Here is a 19,685-nt window from a genome sequence, read left to right on the forward strand (position 1 = left end):
TAAAACTCAATAATAATAGTTGACAACAAACAAGAAGAAACAATACAAGATGAGTTGTCAAAATTATTTCTTATAGTATTGAGAAGATCAGAAGTGGGGCATTATTTAACAAAATACAGAAAAGAAAATCATGATGTTGAACCTTATTCATTATTTTACAATCAAACATTTCTTGCCTTAATTCTATTGATTAGTTTACAATTGCATTAATTTTCAATATTTCATAAATACATATAATCATGGCAAGGTTTGGAAATCATTTTCCCTTGTAACAATTAAAATGTTAGAGTGTGCAGTAATCATCTTCAAACAAGATCATTGATCTTTTCAAATTTTTAACTAAGTGGCTAAAATTTATTAAAAAAAGTTAATATACAATCGATAAATACCTTTTTATTGATTGTATAATTTACATAAGGCTTTTTATATGTATTTACAATAGTTGAAATGAATAAGGAGTGTTATAGGGTGTATTTCATCCATTGCATTGGTAGTCTTCATTCAAGGCCTTTGGGCAAGTGTACACTCTTTTTACTAATCAAGAATCCACAAAACACATTCTATTTTTAAATCCCTATGGAGACACATTGTGTTCTTTCGTCTTGTCCCTGGTTTAAGAACCTCCAATTGACTCTGCACATAAAAATCATTGGTGCATGTTTTGTTGACTATCATTCCTAGTAAAATATTGTTAATATAGAAACAAAATTGTTCTCCAGCATGACACCAGCATAAAAAAACAAATTGTGTACTGTGATTGCCATTGTAGAAACAGAGTATTTGCTTTCGTGAAGAATAAACAAATGTGAACAAATATTTCTACATACACAATGGATTATTTATAATCTTAAAAGTATAAAAGTTAGCTATAAATTCAGTGATTGAACACTGGGTGTTCGGAAACAAATGTTACAACAAAAGTAACATATGCTTTCGTTGAAAGAAACCATAATTAAAGCTTTATAATTTGTATTCATTTTGAATTTCCTTGTTTGCACAGGAAGCAAGGTCAAATCAGGTTACCACTGTACATAAAAGAAATTATATCAGTAATCCTTCAGAGGGAAATGTTTGAAAGAATCCTTCAGAGGGACATGTTTGAAATAATACATTTGGAAAATAGTGTAATTTGACTATTGGTGACATTATCATTAACTCATTGCGACCACCAAATGAAGCAATAGAAACAGAAAAGCGACCTTGAATTGTATTGGAAGGTTTTCATGTAAAATAAGATAATAAGAAACTCATTTACTGCAAAGGAGTAGATGTTTGGTAAATGCTCAAGTTCAAAGAGAAATTGCATGGTGTTTTTCTCAAAAATATTAGTCCATGGTTGAAAAAAAAAAACATAAGAAAATAAGTACGATTGAGAAAACATAACAAAATAAGTACAATTGAGAAAACAAAACAAAATAAGTACAATTGAGAAAACAAAACAAAATAAGTACAATTGAGAAAACAAAACAAAATAAGCACATTGTTCTCTCCCCCTCTCGCCCTCTTTCGCTTTTTCTCTCTCTTTCATCCACCATCACCCCTCATCCCCCATCGACATCATCCAATCTCATCTTTTTAATCATGAAGAAAAAATACTCTAAAAATCTAACAAAGCAAGCTTTCTATCTTGCAATTGAGGTTGAAGACATTTTGCAAAGTAACATTTACATATACTGACTCATTTCAAGTTCCCAACAATAAAATACAATGTGAAAACTACATCACGTGAGCTTGTACTCATTCAAATAAAAAAAGGGGGGAAAAGTAGTGCAGGTTAAACATTTTTAGTGAATGGTTTGGAGTTTGGAAACACTGGAGTTTCGGAAAGAGCCCCTGGAAAATGGTCTGTACAAAAAAGATGGTTTGTTGTGTTGTAAAATGAAACAAATATTTATTGTAATATTCATTTTAATTGTACAGGCTTTGCCAAGCCTATTCTCCCAGGAAATCGGTTAGACTTTGGTTTCCTTACGCATGATTTGAATTATTTGTAAACCTATGGATACGTACCTAAATTGGAACCTCAGAAATTATTTGTAGTCCACAGAGAGCAATGCAAAGAGTCTTCAATTATATTTATTACATGAACACACACAATTTAAAACAGTGTACACATATCACTTTACCCTGTGAGTGACTCTTTACTGCCACACGCAAATGGCTCCCGTCTTCTACCTGAGTTATAGATCTTGTTCATTGCCGTTTCTTTGTCAGAAATAGGAATAATCTGTTTTCTTGCAGTCTGTAATTTCAAAAATCTGGACAAAGTCTGGACAATTCATATGAATCTGACCAGTTGGCAAGCATGATGATTTGGGATGTACCCCTTACAGATGTGTCTCAGGCACTCAACAGGATTGGATTCGAACCCATCACCATCCCCCACATAGAGCAGGTAAGATGTCTTAATATAATAATGATGATGATAAGACCTGCTGGGTGTTCAAGGTGCTGTATAAAAATATAAATAAAAATAAAATAAAAAAAACCCAGACACAACATAATCAGTCCTTGAAAACCTGTGACATAAGATAAGTTTTGAGAAGAGACTTGAATTTTGCAGTACAAAGACAAGATCTAAGATTAAGTGGTTGAGAGTTCCAGATGCGTGGCGCAGCTGAAGAAAAAGACCTGTCACCCCATGAGTGTCGAGACTTGGGTTCAATGAGGAGAAGCATGGAAATTGATCGGAGATTCCTTGATGGAGTGTAAACTTGAGATAGTTCAGAAATACAGTGGAGAGTCTAAACCACAAGACCTCGGAGTTATTTTTATTTTTATTTTTTTATGAAAGTCGCCAGACACACAAGGCCTGAAGGCCACTTAAAGGTGTGGGCTACAATTATTTTTTCCAGAGGCCGTTGCCACCTACTCCTAGGGCTGAAACAGGGTTACCCCCTTTACTGTCCATACGGGTGTAGGCTTGGGTATCATCAATCCAAAGCCTGGTCGGTAGAGCAGAAAGCACTACCTCCCCAATTTTGCGTAGCAAGTGTCACGATCAGGATTTGAACCCACACTCTGCTGATCAAACACCGGAGCTTAAATCAAGTGCTCTTAACCGCTCGGCCATGACACACCACGCTTGCTCAATATCTCGTGGCCACCTTTTTCAACATGTTAAAATAAACATAATGCTACAACAAACTATATCTTTAAACTATATCTTTAATAAAAACTACTGATTGCACTACTGTTGTTTATTTCACAACGATGGGATTAACAAAAAATTTCATCAACAACAAAAACAAGTACTACTATTACCACCGCTAAAAAGAAGGCAGTCAAATTTATTGCAAAGTATCACCAATATAAAAAAAAGGTTGAGTGCAGATAACAATATGCATATATTGCAAGGATAAACAAGATCAAATTTTATCTTATTTTTTTTTATTTGTCTGTTGCAGTAACTTCATAGTTTTGTCACTGATAAACTAAAACTAAAAATTTAAAATGAAAAAAAACAAGGGGAAAACCCTCTACTTTTTTTGGTTTTATCCAACTTGGTGCGAGTTTCATATCAATAAAATCTTCCAATTTGGGAATGTCTTTAGTTTTGTCACACAAATGAACGGGAATTTTAGTATCATAATGTGCTTACTTTAAATAAAGCTCAGTGAAAAATCACAGGATTTTAGGAAGAAAAACTTTCAAAACATTTTCACACACTTTGGACCCATGCTTGCCGATCAGCTACTCCAATGAAATACCACTCCAACTATGTGTATGAATATTTTTGAGGGCATAGAAGGGTTCTGGGCCAAATTCATGGCTCTGCTTACCGTAAGCAAAGAATCGGTGTTTATGGAAGCAGGCAATTTGGCGTTTACGGAAGCAGGGAATTCTGTGTTTACGTCACGCATATTTCACGGGTGAGCTGTGATTTTGGATTCTGCGCATGCGTACTCTGCATTACTAGGCATTCTAAGCTTACACAGCTAGCACAGAAATTTGGCGCTCGCCTTGCAAGCAGAGAATGGTGCAGAATTTGGCGGTTAGCAGAGCCATGAAATATGGTTGTGATCATTTAGCTAGTAATGGATACTGAACTTGTTCTCATTCCCACCTCTATTCCAAAATCAAATCAAATCCATGCGATTACAGTGAAGCTGGAATTCTGAAATATAGTCAGGAATCTTTTTGACATTCTGCATCATAGAGTATGTTTGTAACAGGGAACATGTCCTGTCAGTATGGCCGCTCATGTGCTCTCCGTCTTCCATCGCTTCAGCTTACCAACGAGATTGCTCTTAGAGGAAAGGAGTTTGCTTTTTGAGGAGCGGGAGGTCGTCTTCTCTGTCTCTTCCAATTTCTCAATCTCTGCCTTGAAATCCTCCGCTTTAAAGTCTCTGGGAAGAGTAGCAGACTTCTTAGCTGCATCTGGGGTTAGAAAAAGAAAGTAGAATAATCAAACGATTAGACGGTGTTTGAAGCTTTGCATGGTGTGAAGAATAAGACTATAAATATAAATAGTAGACTTGCAGGTACAACAATGTGTAATATCCCTTTTTAATGGAGTTTTGGCTCTGATCAGAGCCGGTGTGGTCTTGACGTTTCGAACGGAATACTCTAAACGTCTCCTGAAGACGACCAGAGTTTACTGTTCGAACATCGAGACAAAACCGGCTCTGTTCAGATACAACACTCCCTCAGAGATATGTAAAAATGGAAGAAAAAACACCCTTGTCCCACAAAGTTGTGTGCTATCAGATGTTTGAATTCCGGCCCTCAAAACCAAATTTGTTGAAATTTACTTCTTTCTAAAAAAAACTACGTTACTTGTATCAGAGGGAGCCGTTTCTCACAATGTTTTATACCATCAACAGCTCTCCATTGCTCGTTACCAAGTAAGGTTTTATGCTAACAACTATTTTGAGTAATTACCAATAGTGTTCAGTCCCTTTAAGAACTATCATTTTGGCAGTCAACGTGTTATTCAGTTTGTGTATTTTTTATTTCTAAACTTACTTGATAGGCTTTGTTGAGAACCTTCCTTATCTTTGGCTTCTTTGTTAGACTTCTTGTTCTTCATGCTGGTCAGTCGTTTGAAGCCAGACTTTTTGCCTCCACCACTCACTGCACTATACATAGCTGCCTTCATATTGGGTAGATACTGAGATACAGCAGGCTAGTAACATACAAGGAGACAAAGATAAATCACTTTCAAGCATAAACACAGTTCCTGATATGTAATTTTACCAGCAACTTGGGTTTCAGCTTAGAGCGGCACCGAGCCTTCTAATTTTTCTACACAGCCAAGTCGTTCACCTACCAATCACCCAAAAGGAATTTAATCAACAACAGGACTTGTCAGTGCCCATAAAAATTGTCACTTTAGTGACGTCACTTTTTGCAAATCACTCCGGTGGGATTCGAACACACAGCCTTTGCATTGCTAGAGCAGATGTCTTCCAACTAGATCGCTGAGCTAGCCCGGTGGCTAGAGGCATTTTCTGGTAGCAGCTGCTAAAAGCATAGGTGGTACATTTGCTCTATATCAATGCAAAGGTTGTGGGTTCAAATCCCACCTCAGAGATTTGCCTGGGGATTTTTGTCACAGAACTCGGGAAAGTACTGAATATACAGTGCTTATACATATTGCTGCAAGGGTAAAAATAAAATAGTTTAACAGACATAATGTTATCAAAATTCTAAGTGTTTCCTGTGCATGCAATCCAATTAGTTGCCGCTACAGTGGCTGAAAACTGTCTTGTTGACAAGGCCTTGGGTTGAAATTCTATCCAGAATAAAAATCAATGATGTTCCTACCTCATCCCTCTCTCTGAGAGTAAATCTTCCTGGTGTCTTCCACATATTCTGAATCTCAAAGACCATATCTGAATCATCTAAGACTCGACTTGTCACCTTCTCCTGGATGTCCTTCTTTATCTCTGAGCCCTTCCAGTCTTTGTAAACCTCCTCTGTCAAGACGAAGTTACTTGGGTCAGCGTCTAGACGATGAGCTTTGGCCATTGCCTGAAAAACAATACATCAATAATTTCACCTACACCAAAACCATTTAAGGAGTTATTTTGCATTGGGTTTCAGACAAGTAAAATTTGAATAAATCAGCAAATTAGGTGCTTACATTTTAATTTAAAAACAAATTATATTTTGCACAGTATAACACCCTTTTATATTACTGCAATTTGATAAAGGGGGATGGAGTGTCGCATAGTGCTATTTAATGATCCCCTTGCACGCGCGTCACACGCGGCGACTGATGCCACGCTCACCATGTTGGTGGTCAATAGGCTAACGTGTAAACGCCGCGTTGCCTAAAATACGCACTTCTCTGAATAACACACATTGACATTGACCACCAAATTGGCGCAATCAAGATTATTCTGATGATGACGTCAGGTGAATTGGGTCAATACCGCAGTTGCTGGTCTTCTGAATGGCAACCCCCGCACAAAGATATTGACAACAAACGTACAATATTAGGCCTAGACGGCTTAGATGGTAGAGCACCAACTCTTTCTTATGGAGGTTGCGAGTACAAACAAGTCCCACCCTAGTAAATTTGTCTTGATTTAACCCAAAATTATCTAACTCGTGTGTACATGTAATAACCTTAAACTGCTATTTCATTATTAACTTGGACAATATTTCAGACACAGGTATTTCGTTTGAAGGACAGACACAGGTATTTACTTTCAGATTGAAAGTAAACATTTTTTTATTTACTAAAACAGATCTCTTTAAAGGTTTGTATCTACTCTTTCAAGAAAAAAACACCTTTGACAAGTTAAAGGCAGTGGACACTATTGGTAATTACTCAAAAAAAATTGTTAGCATAAAAATTTACTTGGTAACAAGCAATGGGGAGCTGTTGATAGTATGAAATAGCTCCCTCTGAACTAAGTAGTTTTCAAGAAAGAAGTAATTTTCCACGAATTTTATTTTAAGACCTCAGAATTAGATTTTGAGGTCCCAAAATCAAGCATCTGAAAGCACACAACTTTGTGTGACAAGGGTGTTTTTTTCCATGATTATCTCGCAACTTTGTCGACCAATTGAGCTCAAATTTTCACAGGTGTGTTATTTTATGCATATGTTGAGATACACCAAGTGAGAAGACTGGTCTTCGGCAATTACCAATAGTGTCCAGTGTCTTTAAGTTTTGAGTCACTCCACTAATTAGTTGTTTTGGGTGGACAGTTGGCTAACCTGAGCAATAATATCTTGTGCTGTGCTGTTAACCAGAGCTCTGAATACTGTGTAAGGTTGCTCTTGTGATACGTTGTAGACCCAGACCAGGAATGTCTTATCAGTCGTCCCAGCATCCACCGAGGTGCACTCATCCGATCGATGTCTCTGTAGGGAATTCAATCAATTTAAATCAGTCAGGTGATTTCAAAAGATTCCTCTTTCTAAAACCAATTATCAAACCGAAAGAATTCATCAACAGTGAAGCATTATTTTTTTTTTTTTTTTTTTTTTTTTTTTTTTTTTTTTTTATAGCTTTCTGTCATAAAACTATTGTCCTGGCCCAAGACGTCAGTGATCGATAGTAGAGTGTGTACGATTGACCAGCTCTTACTAAAGTTTTGAGAGTCACACAGAATTGAGTTCACTTTGTTTTCTCAGGCTTTCCTCAGGAACCAATCAGTGCATGATCGCAACAATAAATTTACATTAATAATTATGTCACACAGGGTCGTGTTTACTAATAAACAATAATAATTTATGTCCCTAGGACAGGCTCAGTTAAAAAAAAAGTAACTCAATGATGCAGAATTCCTGATACTTTACTTTTGGTTAAATCATGTACCATAATAGAGCACCCTATTAGCCTACTACACAATCCACTATCGATCACTGACGTCTTGGGCCAAGACTAATCAAACTATTGAGGAAAACATATTGCTTATGATAATTGTTTATGAAGCATGAAGAAGGGAACTGATCTTGAGCAATGCATATTCTCTTGATCTGTTCTTGCTTAGCACTATTTGTATGCTTAGCTACATATCCCTGACAACTACAGCATTTGTTTCCTTTCATACATTATTTGCTCTTTATCAAAATGAATATGAAAAGCAAATGTGTCAAAGAGTGCAGCAGTATTCAATAATCTTTGGCCATCTTGCTGTTGAAGCAGATATTTTTGCAGTTGAGCGATGGGTTCCAATCTCATGCAACTGGGGTCGCTTTAAAAAAGCACTAAGATTCATTTGAAGATGAGTTGTCAGTATTATACAATGATTTGTATTGTGATATCACACTTTGCTTAGCAATTATGATTGATTCCCACTTAAAGGCAGTGGACACTATTGGTAATTACTCAAAATAATTATTGGCATAAAACCTCTCTTGGTGACGAGTAATGGGGAGAGGTTGATGGTATAAAACATTGTGAGAAACGGCTCCCTCTGAAGTGCCATATTTTCGAGAAAGAAGTAATTTCCCACCAATTTGATTTAGAGACCTCAGATTTAGAACTTGAGGTCTCGAAATCAACCATCTAAACGCACACAACTTCGTGTGACAAGGGTTATTATTCTTTCATTATTATCTCGCAACTTCGATGACCGATTGAGCTCAAATTTTCACAGGTTTGTTATTTTTTGCATATGTTGAGATACACCAACAATGAAGGCTAGTCTTTGACAATTACCAATAGTGTCCACTGCCTTTAAGATTAATCTTAACTCTTTTTGAAATCAAGCTATGAGCATTCTCACATCAATTATTAAAGTAAGCAATATATACATTTTTTGTTAGCACACAGCAACCAGTTGGCATTACCTGAACTGACAAAAGTACTCACAAACAATTTCCTATCACTACTTATAATATTAATCCAAATCCAATACACACAACCTTTTTCATGGTTTTGAACACTAAATGTTAACAGCTGGAATTAGATAATGGCTTAGCATTTACATTGTAAGTTCTGCACTAGTGAACGATAAAGAAACATCAGGACAAAGTGTTAGTCACACTAGCAGAGATAACCTGCTGTTAATTTACACACCCAGCTGTATCTTGCATTTACAAATTCAAGTATAAATAAGCGCACAAATTTGAAAAATCATACTGTTAAATTTACAGCAATTGAAGACATCCTTATTCAAAGTTCTGTTTTTGGGGTACATCACTGTAGTATACCAGCCAAAATAACGCATGCATTAGTGTTATTTTGATAGCAATTTTTTTCAGGTATAGTTTGTTTGTTTGTTAGATACACAAAGCCCAATGAACCCTTCACCACTATAGGATTAGTACATAAAATCTCTATACATTGAAATGCGCTTCTGATGACCCATTTCACCTGACGTCATCATCAAAAGAATCTTGAATGCGCCATACTGGTGGGCAATTTCACTGTACTTTTTTATATATAACTCTATGATGTGCGTTATGCAGTGAAAGTGCACGTTTTAGGCGACGCGGTATTAATAGTACGTAAACCTAACTTGCCCACCAAAATGGTGAGCGCGGAACAGTCGCCGCGTGTGACGCGCCTGCAAGGGGTCAATATAAGAATTTGTTTGTTGTTTGTTGTTACAATGGGTAAACTGACAAGAGCTCACCACCTTATAGTTTCAATCAAAACTATTTCTAAGTTCTCAAAAGTCATTTTACCCCACGGAGGAGTTACCTTTACAAAAAGAGGTGAACATTTTGTTTGAGAGGGTCTGAAAAACTATTGGAGCTTTTAAAGATGCTATGTCAGATTTTTGGCCCTAAACATTAACAAATATTTCTTTTTTAGTGAATGGTATTTCAAAGAGTATCACCCACTCTAACGAAGAAAAAAATTTAAGTTTTACTTTTAATGGTCAGGAGCCATGACAAAAATTTAAACCGTTTCTTATAAAACACATAAGAATTGGTCACGTGATATATTGTCGGGATCCCGACAAAAACTAATTTTGAGCACTTTATTTCACTGCTACTAATAATTGGCGGACTTTTTCGAGCAATGGCTCAAAGGAAAGCTTGTAACTTTCTCGACCCCCATCAAAATACCTATTGAATTTTAAATCAAAATTTTTGGGTCAAATCGGCCAAAAATCTGTGGCATACATTCCATTGTACACCTAGCTCAGGGCATACACAAGTCTGCAAGAGTGTTGAATTTCAGCAGTATGCTGCCACCCTGGCCAAAAAACGCTTGAGCCACATGACAACAAACATACCCTCCCCATGCCCTTCACTCCCCTGTTCAGAGTTGCTAACCCCAGATGGAGCGCAGACTTTGCAATAAGAGCCAACATTGAACGGGGGATGGAGGTCATAGGATTTGAACTGCCTCTAGTTACCGGGCAACCTCGGTAGTCTAGTTGGTAAGACACTGCTCTAGAATTGCAAGGGTCGTGGGTTCGAATCCCACCCGAGTAACATGCCTGTGATATTTTTTCACAGGACTCAGGGAAAGTACTGAGTATACAGTGCTAACACACATCGGTGTATGGGTAAAAAAAAATAAAAAAAAAAATTAAGATATGATCAGAATTGTAGCCTCCCGCATCATTGAAAGGTTTCTGCATAGCTTTTTCTTTATTTTGCAATGTTTTTTAACACACAGTTACAGCAACAGTAATAAATAATGGTTAATACAACAATGGAATGAAAGCGCATTATTAATCAAATGATTTATAAAGCTCATTAGAATGATGTTGGGGGTTAATAAACAGCTCCACACACAATCTCAATTTGTTAAGAAACTGAGGAGGGGTACCCTATGATTCCGCGGGAATCTTGGTGATCGCAGACTCTGCGTCTTCAAGTGGTTAAGATGACTTGGGGAGTAGTGACTTGGAGAGTAGGAAACTTGATCCTGCTGGAGCTAGAGTCAATTGGAAATGAAGTAAAAACCCCAATTGGGGAAGTACTTGGATTAGGTCATCCTGGAAGGTGGGCTGTGGACGCACTTAATAGGACAACCAGTGGTAATAGGACAACCAGTGTGGATTCTTTCAACAGTAAGCCCTGTTATTGTAAATGGTCCGAGTCCATAAGAACACTCATTGTCACCAGCCTTTTCCTAACAAACTTTTTACTCAAGCGATCTGAAAACTTGAGAATAAATCTGCCAATGCAAGTATCTGTCATGTTTTTATCTTACCACATTAGGGCTTCACATGAAGGAAGAGTCAAATCGTGTACTATTTGTTGTTCATCAAAGAGTATTTTCATTTCATTTAACTTCTCTGGTTATGAAGCCAAGGAAAAACGAACCTAAACACTGTACTAGCCAAGAACCCAATAGAGAGACAGAGAAGGAAGTTTCAGTTTTAGATGTTGGAGAAAAACCCCAGAAAAACATTTCAGAGGAAAACCCGCGACAAGTTGGGACTGAAAACCCAATCCACACAGTGCCCCGATTGGATTCAAACCAGGGTCCTAGATGAGGAAGGCGAGACTAGTAGACACAACTTCCGTCTGACCTCTTTGTAAAATACTATTTATTTCTCACTTACTTTAAAGAATAAAAAGAAACAAAATAGAAACAAGAAGTTTGAAACTAAAGAGAATTACTTGTGTTTTTTACCTCTGTTATCTGCTTGAGGATGAAGCGCCCTTTTCCAGACCAACCCGTTTGAACTTCTAGAATCTTCTCATCCATCTCCAAGGTGCGTTCCTCTGATCTACTCTCAGTCTTAGACTCTCCAGGGTACTCCTCATAGTTCTCTTGAACATCTTCAATTATAGCATAGAGACTGATGTCATCAAGGGGCTTCTCTGACCACCCTAATGCCTACAGAGAAAGAGAATAATAGTCATTACAAGATTTTTTTTAAACACTTCTCAATCCCCCATGGACGAATTTGCAACATCACTTACAATGTGTAAAGACACTGGACATCTTTGGTAATTGTGAAAGACCAGTATTCTCACTTGGTGTATCTCAACGTACGCATAAAATAACAAACCTGTGAAATTTTGGGTTCAATTGATCATCAAAGTTGCAAGAGAATAGTGAAAGAAAAAACACCTTGTTTGCTCTACTTTGTGTGCTTTCAGATATGTTTACTCCAGAGGAAGCCGTGTCTCAAAATGTTTTATACTATCAACAGCTTCCCATTGCTTGTTAGTAAGTTAGCTTTTTATGCTAACAATTATTTTGAGTTATTACTAATAGTGTCCAGTGCCTTTAACAAGTTGTACACATATTTTTCATTTTGATGCAAAGTATTTATTGAAGACAAGAACGTTGAAGACAATAATAATTTAATCTCAAAACTTACTTCTGTTGAGGGACTTTCAAGTAGATTGTATCCAATACACTAGCGTGTTTTTGATGAAAAGTTGAAATTATACTTGAAACTTTAACAAAATGCCTCTTCAAAACATCAAAACCTTTTTCTGATGCACTTTTTCAAGATTAACAATGTCACTCACTCACTCACTCATTCGGTCGCCCACAAGTGGACTCACAATTTGTTGTCCCAAAAGTTCCCATTCTTAGATTTTGCAAACTATTGAAGCACAATCCATTTTATGGGTAGTGTTTGTTAGTACTACTAAGATTAATATGTTCAATGTCTCATTATTTTATATGTCCTCTCCCTCTTCCGATAACTAGCTGTGGGTTGTACCTGTGCGATAACTTCATGGACTTTGGTATCTTGAGTTACTTTAAGCGTTGTGCCCTGCTCCTGAGTAACAATGCCATAAACAACCAGAGGGTGGGCCACTCGTTTCATCTGCGTCCCGTCTACCACCTAAAACATGTAGAAGAAAGACAAAGATTACAAACAAATCAACAAATTAATATCATGGAGATGCAGTCGATCGGAATCAATTAAGTTTATTCTTTCTTGTATGGGCTTTATATCCTTGAGATAAGGCTCTCGCAAATTCCTCGTTATAGATATATCATATTATTATTATAATCCTATAATGATAAACACAGGAGTTTTTTTCCCTAATGCTGCCTTAAATGACTGTTTAAAATGTCCTAACATTGTCATCCATTTGGAGACAATGCAATTCTGCATCCTCAACAGGTGCCAAGAAAGGCATTTTTAGCTGGTATTGGCTGATTTGTATTCAATAGAAAAAAATATCAGAACAGAAACTTTTGTTTTGTTTAAGAATTGAGGAGGAAATAGGTAGAATTTGGAACTGCAATCAATTAAAAAAGTTCATTATCTGTCACAAATGTGACATGACTACATCCAGCCGACCACATTTGACTGGATTATTTTATGAAATGAATACATGCCATATCAGCTTAAATAAGCACAGCAACATTAAAAAGTGGGGGGTGGGAGGGGCGGATAAAAAAAAAAAAAAAAACTGGTAAGCAGGTTTTGGGGATCAAGTTACATAAAGTTATGTAACCTGGGGTAAATTTCACAGAACTTAGGATAGTCCCAAGTTAGGACTAGCCCTAAATTAGGACTATAGTCCTAGGAGATATTCAAAACTTGAAGGCTTTTCCTAAGTTAGAACAAGTAACTCGTCCTAACTCGAGAAATGACTAGTCTTATTGTTGTGTGAAATCCATCCTTGATCCCAAAAACTGACCAAAACAAAAAACTCAATAAATGTCCAACCAAAACCTAAAACAAAATAAAATTAAACAAAACAAAAAACTCAATAAATGTCCAACCAAAACCTAAAACAAAATAAAATTAAACAAAAAGATCATGCTCAATAAAGAGTTATTTTAGGTCATACATATCGGGGGCAATCTTGCCATGACAAGGCAGGTCATGCTTAGGGTTAGCTTAATTCCACACGTTATATTCACACGCGGGTACCCTGCTGCTTCTTCTTGATGATCTTGGGCTTAGTCCCTTTAGATGGTTGAGGTAGCCTGGGTACCAGTGAAACAATGAGCAGTGCCAGTGAACATGTTCCGGCAGCTGTGGTCAGAGATAATGGAAGACCAGCATACATGTATATGGCATTCAGAACGTAAAGTGTAAGTTTGGAATATTTGCCAGCGCTAAAAAAAAAATTGATTTTCAAGTTAATAAAGTACTCCATTCTGGGCAGATTACTGACCCCTTGCAACTGTCTGCCGCGCTAGCCATTTCAGGAGTACAAAACTACAAAGAAAACTTAATGAAAACACCACTGGCGTTCAGAGTGTAAAGTGTAAGTTTGGAATATTAGCAGGCACTTTTAAATTGACTTTCAAGCCATACCAGTCTGCCAGTACTCCAAAGCTTATAATGACCCCTTGCCACTGTCTGCTACAGGAGTCAAACTTCCTTTTATAAAGATATGGTGAGTGAGTAACCCCTGCATGGCTTAGCTAAATGGCACTACACATTTATATAACACACAGGGGCATTGACCGCAGAGCGGTCACTTTTGGTTTGCCAATCAGCGATGCTTTTCAGCACTTCTCTTCAAGGGGTAAATAACGAAAGATATCAATGCTGTACATAGCACCGAGGCTAATTTTTAAGGTACAATGTACCTTTGATATAGCACAGTAAGCCTGAACTGTGCCTTTGCACATGATCCTGCTGTAGTAAAAGATAATTGTACACTAAAACCCACTAGGCTAAAGTGTAAGAGGTACATGGGTAGAAATGGGTGCCTTCTTGTGGTTTGATTAGTTTCTCCTGGGTACAAATGACTGAGTATGCTGAGCTAGGAGCAGCTCTAATTGAAACCCACTAGACTTTTACTTCGCACTGTAAGTGCACAAATGTTGTGTCTTATAATATAAAAAATGTATCTCACACAAAAATGCTCCTTGGCACATTTGTTTTGTTCGTTCATCCAGGCTATTTTAAGCGAGATTTGACAATTTTGAAACAACATTGTAGCTTGTCACATAAGGGCTATTTTAGGAGATATGAAGTTTTTGCGCCAACACAATGAGTCGTTGCATCATCTAAAGATTTCGAAACAATAAAAAACATTGCACTATTTCAATGATTTCTTGACTGTTACTATTTATACAGACCTCAATGAACTCCATCTTGGTACTGCGTTCTCTGCCAATGTGATAGTACACCATGTTAGAGAGCATCTGCCGTTTCCTCTGAGCTTCAAGCAGTTTGGTCTTGTCAGATGTATCTTTCATCTCTTCAAGACGAGTGAAGACAAACAAAGAGGCTAGCTCCAAGGGGACGTTCTGAGGTGTTCGGAGTCTGATGTGGCGAAAGCCTAAAGGGGCAAACATATGGCATTTGATCACAAACTATCACAAATAATAAATGCTGAGTGTCCACACATACTATTGCACACAGAGTTGTTGGGACTTGCTATTGTTTTTCTATTATTTCCTTTTCTAAAGAATCCCCTTGTGGGGACCTAGTTTAACTAACATTGTTATTAATTTTGTTTTTTACCCATACATCGATGTGTGTTAGCACTGTATACTCAGTATTTTCCCGAGTTCTGTGAACAAATATCACAGGCATATTACTCTGGTGGGATTCGAACCCACGACCCTTGCAAATCTAGAGCAGTGTCTTACCAAATAGACTACCGAGGTTGCCTGGTTGCTATAGAGGCAGTTCAAATTCTATGTTGTGGAAGCGGGTACCGCAATGATACATGTATGTAATAGATGTTAAATTTGCATCCCCGATGCAAATTAACATCTATTATATAAAGAACAATTGTTGTTGGACGCCTTTGTATCATAGTGCAAAAGTCCCCACAGATGTCTGTTTTCCTTAGAGCTATATATATTGACCAGTGCGCTTACTTGCTCTGCGTTTTGAAGCCACCCTGGGCGCAGACATGTTTGATGTGTTGCGTTTACATTCGGCGTGTGCGCTTACGTACCCGACTGCCCATTTGCGTACGCGCACTACGAAAACCGTAAGTTCGACTTGATTGATGTACTAAAAAAAGCATACGCGCCTTTTAAACATGACGCACATGACGCTCGCAGTTTGTACGCTCATCAGCAGATGGTGCGTTCACAATTGCTGCATTTTTTGGTTCAATGACACATAGAAAAGAACAATCGCACTATTATGCAAATAGCCTTACAATTGGCGTAAAAAATGTCAAGCTTTTGTATTGGTTTGTACATAAACATGAATGCGCCCACACAGTTTCAGGGTGTTAGCGCTCTAGTCAATATATATAGCTCTATGGTGTTTGCTGAGTGTCCATTCCTTCCAACTCACCTGACTTGAGACATTTTAGAGGGATCTGTCTCTGAGCCGCTGAGTTTCCACTGCTGTCAAGCACATTGAGACGAAGGAATGCAATCTCCTCATAGTTGATCTGGAATGTAAAGGTTTCATCCCAGATGGGATTGATGGAATTCCTAGATACTGGTTTAGTCTTCCACTTAGCACAGTCTGCTGGGATGCCTAGTAGTTCTATCTCAATGCTGTAGGAGGAGGTTGGGTTGGTAGTGGAGAGGAACTGCCCGGATACAATCTGTCAGGTAAAGAGAACAAGGGGTCAGATCCAAAACTATACCCCTATGCGACAGAAACATTCGGCAGCATATTTTCTTTGGGAGCGTTAAAGAAAATTAGTTAGTTAGCTTATAATCCCATTTAAAGGCACTGGACACTATTAGTAATTACTCAAAATAATTGTAAGCATAAAACCTTACTTGGTAACAATTAATGGGGAGCTGTTAAGAGTATAAAACATTGTGAGAAACGGCTCCCTCTGATAAAGTAACGTAGTTTTCGAGAAAGAAGTATTTTCCACGAATTTGATTTTGAGACCTCAGAATTAGATTTTGAGGTCCTGGGATGAAATCAAGCATCTGAAAGCATACAACTTCATGTGACAAGGGTGTTTTTATTCCATTATCATCTCGCAACTTTGACGAACAATTGAGTTCAAATTTTCACAGGTTTGTTATTTTATGCATATGTTGAGATACACCAAGTGAGAAGAATGGTCTCCGACAATTACCAAAGGTGTCAAGTGTCTTTAACATTGTAGAATCCACCAGAAGAGCCCACAATGTCCCTCAACTAAACATTGATGTAGATGAAGACGCAGAGGCAGGCAGACTGGAAAAGGTGGAAACATTCAGGCCCCACCCACCAAACTGCCTAAACAGTGCTCATCATTAGTAATAGCGTCTTCTTAAAGCAGGGAACCAAACTACTCAATCAACTCCAGCAATACTAACAGATGCAGCTTGTGCACAAATAGCAGACTCTAAAAAAAAGCTGCTGAGATAAAACTCCAACCTGCGGCATCGATAGAGGTGCCAATCAAGTGACCCCAGAAAATAGGCTTTTTAAGATTGGTCGAAAATTCAAAATAGTTCTCAGACCGGCTTCCAGTTTTAATTGTGATTGATGAATAATGATAGTTCTATTGATAAGCAAAGTTGACTTTTTAAAGAAAGTTTTACTTACGGATATTGTTAGCTCTTTAGCCTTCAGGCCATCAAAGACTTTATCATATGCATCGAATCGCTGGAATAATGGATTGGTCTTGTCAAAGAGATTTGAAGGTTTGAGTAAGTAGCCACAGTTTCCCGACTGTTCAAACATTGTCTTATTGGTGATCTGATTGGTATCTGCAAACAAAGATGGGATAAACAGTGTGTATAGACCTTTATCATGCTGCCACCATCTTGGTCAAGCTCCCTGTATCGAAGAACAGTAATTGATGCTAGTATTCTTTGTACAAAAAGGAACCAGACTAATTTTCCTTCCAGCCTCAGTTTGGTTACAATGATTTGAATGGGAGAAAATTTAAGCAGGCCGCACCATGATAAAAGTCTATAAAGTGAATTCAAGTCAAGGTTGTCCAGTCAGCATAGAAAAAGAACCCGGAGAACGCTGAGCTCGTGTTGCCCACTGTGTCGTCAGGACGCAGCGTATTGATACTGCGGGATACACGTGTATGGTAATCGAGCATCACGTGACACGCTTATATGGCAAAATGGCAATATGGCATCCCACATAGACCATTTCTACTGTTTTCATTGGTCAATGTATGGCATAATATTTTGCCATACACAGATAAAAAAATGTTGTACGCGTGTCCCTACAACTGGTCTCACAACGAAACCGCACGAACAGTGACACACTCAGCGTTCTCCGGTTTCTATTTCTATGGTATAAAGTGAATGCAAGTCAAGGTTGTCCATCAGTTTCCAAAGTAAAAACAAAGGAAGGAAAGCCTTCATGCTTCATATTAAAACTTAAATTTTCATTTATTCCAGCAGTTGTTTTGACAGTAATAAATAGCAACAATATCTACATTTTCTTAGTGACAACAATCTGTGTCTTACACATCAGCGAAAAGACAAATATGTTATCCACAACAAATTGATTAAGGAACCAATGTTGTAAAGTCATGGCAACACAGACGCAGAAATGCCACCAGAAATACAAGAAAGATCATTGTAAGCCTAGGTTAGCAGACACACCAGGTTAATTTTGATTGTTTACCTAGTACTGAGCATGTGCTTATTTCACCCAAAAAATTGTATCACCTGGGCCCAATTTCATAGAGCTGCTAAGCACAAAAATTTGCTTAGCATGAAATTTTTGCCTCGATAAAAACAGGATTACCAACCGAATGTCCACGTGATTTTCAGGATAAGCAAACAACAGCTGAATACCCAGTAACAAACAAAATGCAACAAATGGAAATTCGGTTAGTAATCCTGTTTTTATCAAGGAAGAAATTTCATGCTAAACAAATGTTTGTGCTTAGCAGCTCTATGAAATTGGGCCCAGGTATGTATGTCTGCTGCCACCTAGTGTGCCAAATATCTCCCTTTTGCATAGACTGGGCCCCAAGACAGGTACCTGCTACTCAGATCCAGTGATTCCATTGGATACAATGATACCATTTGATAAATGTAATGAATGAAAGCTACCGTAGCTAAGTTTGTTTTGATTGGTCTGAAGTCAACTCGGACGACCAATCAAAACACAGATATGAAAAGCTTACTTTCGGTCGTCTGCTGCATGCTGCTTCCACATGTGTGGTGGTACTACAGTACATATATGTGGATGTACTCCCATGTAAAGTTGGTGAAGGATTTGAGTGCGTGTCTCTATAGTATCTCTACGCGAAATGAATGTAGGTCAAAGGTGAATGTCCACGCCGGTTTGGAGGCCGGTCTGTGGCGTTATTCACGAGCCTCGAAGTGTGACGTCAGATGCTTTGGCTACCCTTTGCATTTGCTCTTGAAAACCTTGAAATAAGCTCTAATCCAAATTTGAATACAAACCTTCTGTTTGGTAGTTGAGAGCTACCATTTGTATTCCAAATGCCCAGTATATGACTGGATTGTAGTTGGAGGAATCAATCCTCATACCGGCTGGGTAAGTCCTCATCAACTGGTACTCGGTATGCGTAACCAGTGTTAAGGATCATTCAGTTTAAACATCTACCAAAATATATGTACATCCATGTACAGTATAGATGTCATCTCTCTTATAATAGATGTCAAGTCTTGACAAGTGGACTTTACAGCTGAAGCTGCTTGTTTGGTACTGTTCTAAAAATAGACCGATCCATTGAGCTCACAACCATTTGCACAACCAAAAGTCTGACACTATAAGTCCGACATGCGTGCACGTATGCTTGTTGTGCAGAATCGCATTGGAGAGGCTCATGTGTTCTTGCTCACATGTGCGCTGTGGGCTAAACGTAATCGATCGATGTATTGGGCAAGTCTCTTAATTTGCCCATGTGTATAATACTTTAATATGTGAAGGAAGCAACAGCATGCATTTAAACAGGGGCCTAAGTTTAAATGCGCTCATCAAGATTTGCAGTCTGTTATTAAAACACCATCTTCAACA

The 19,685-nt window shown here is 37.8% G+C and overlaps 1 protein-coding gene across 1 annotated transcript in view; it reads right to left on the reverse strand.

Annotated features, from left to right (window-relative positions):
- Window positions 1–360: 360 nt before the first annotated feature.
- Window positions 361–19,685, reverse strand: part of LOC139940429 (uncharacterized) — a 141,305-nt gene continuing 121,980 nt past the window's right edge. The window contains exons 31-41 of the mRNA XM_071936671.1: window positions 19,109–19,233; window positions 17,274–17,437; window positions 16,068–16,326; window positions 14,888–15,090; window positions 12,555–12,680; window positions 11,507–11,713; window positions 10,694–10,801; window positions 7,174–7,320; window positions 5,770–5,976; window positions 4,969–5,128; window positions 361–4,380 (exon numbers count right to left, since the gene is read on the reverse strand). Coding sequence (XP_071792772.1) covers window positions 4,202–4,380; window positions 4,969–5,128; window positions 5,770–5,976; window positions 7,174–7,320; window positions 10,694–10,801; window positions 11,507–11,713; window positions 12,555–12,680; window positions 14,888–15,090; window positions 16,068–16,326; window positions 17,274–17,437; window positions 19,109–19,233 — 1,885 coding nt within the window. The 3' untranslated portion in view covers window positions 361–4,201. The remainder of the gene's footprint in view (window positions 4,381–4,968; window positions 5,129–5,769; window positions 5,977–7,173; window positions 7,321–10,693; window positions 10,802–11,506; window positions 11,714–12,554; window positions 12,681–14,887; window positions 15,091–16,067; window positions 16,327–17,273; window positions 17,438–19,108; window positions 19,234–19,685) is intronic.

The sequence above is a fragment of the Asterias amurensis genome, chromosome 8 (assembly GCF_032118995.1).
Source record: "Asterias amurensis chromosome 8, ASM3211899v1".
Lineage (NCBI taxonomy): Eukaryota > Metazoa > Echinodermata > Asteroidea > Forcipulatida > Asteriidae > Asterias > Asterias amurensis.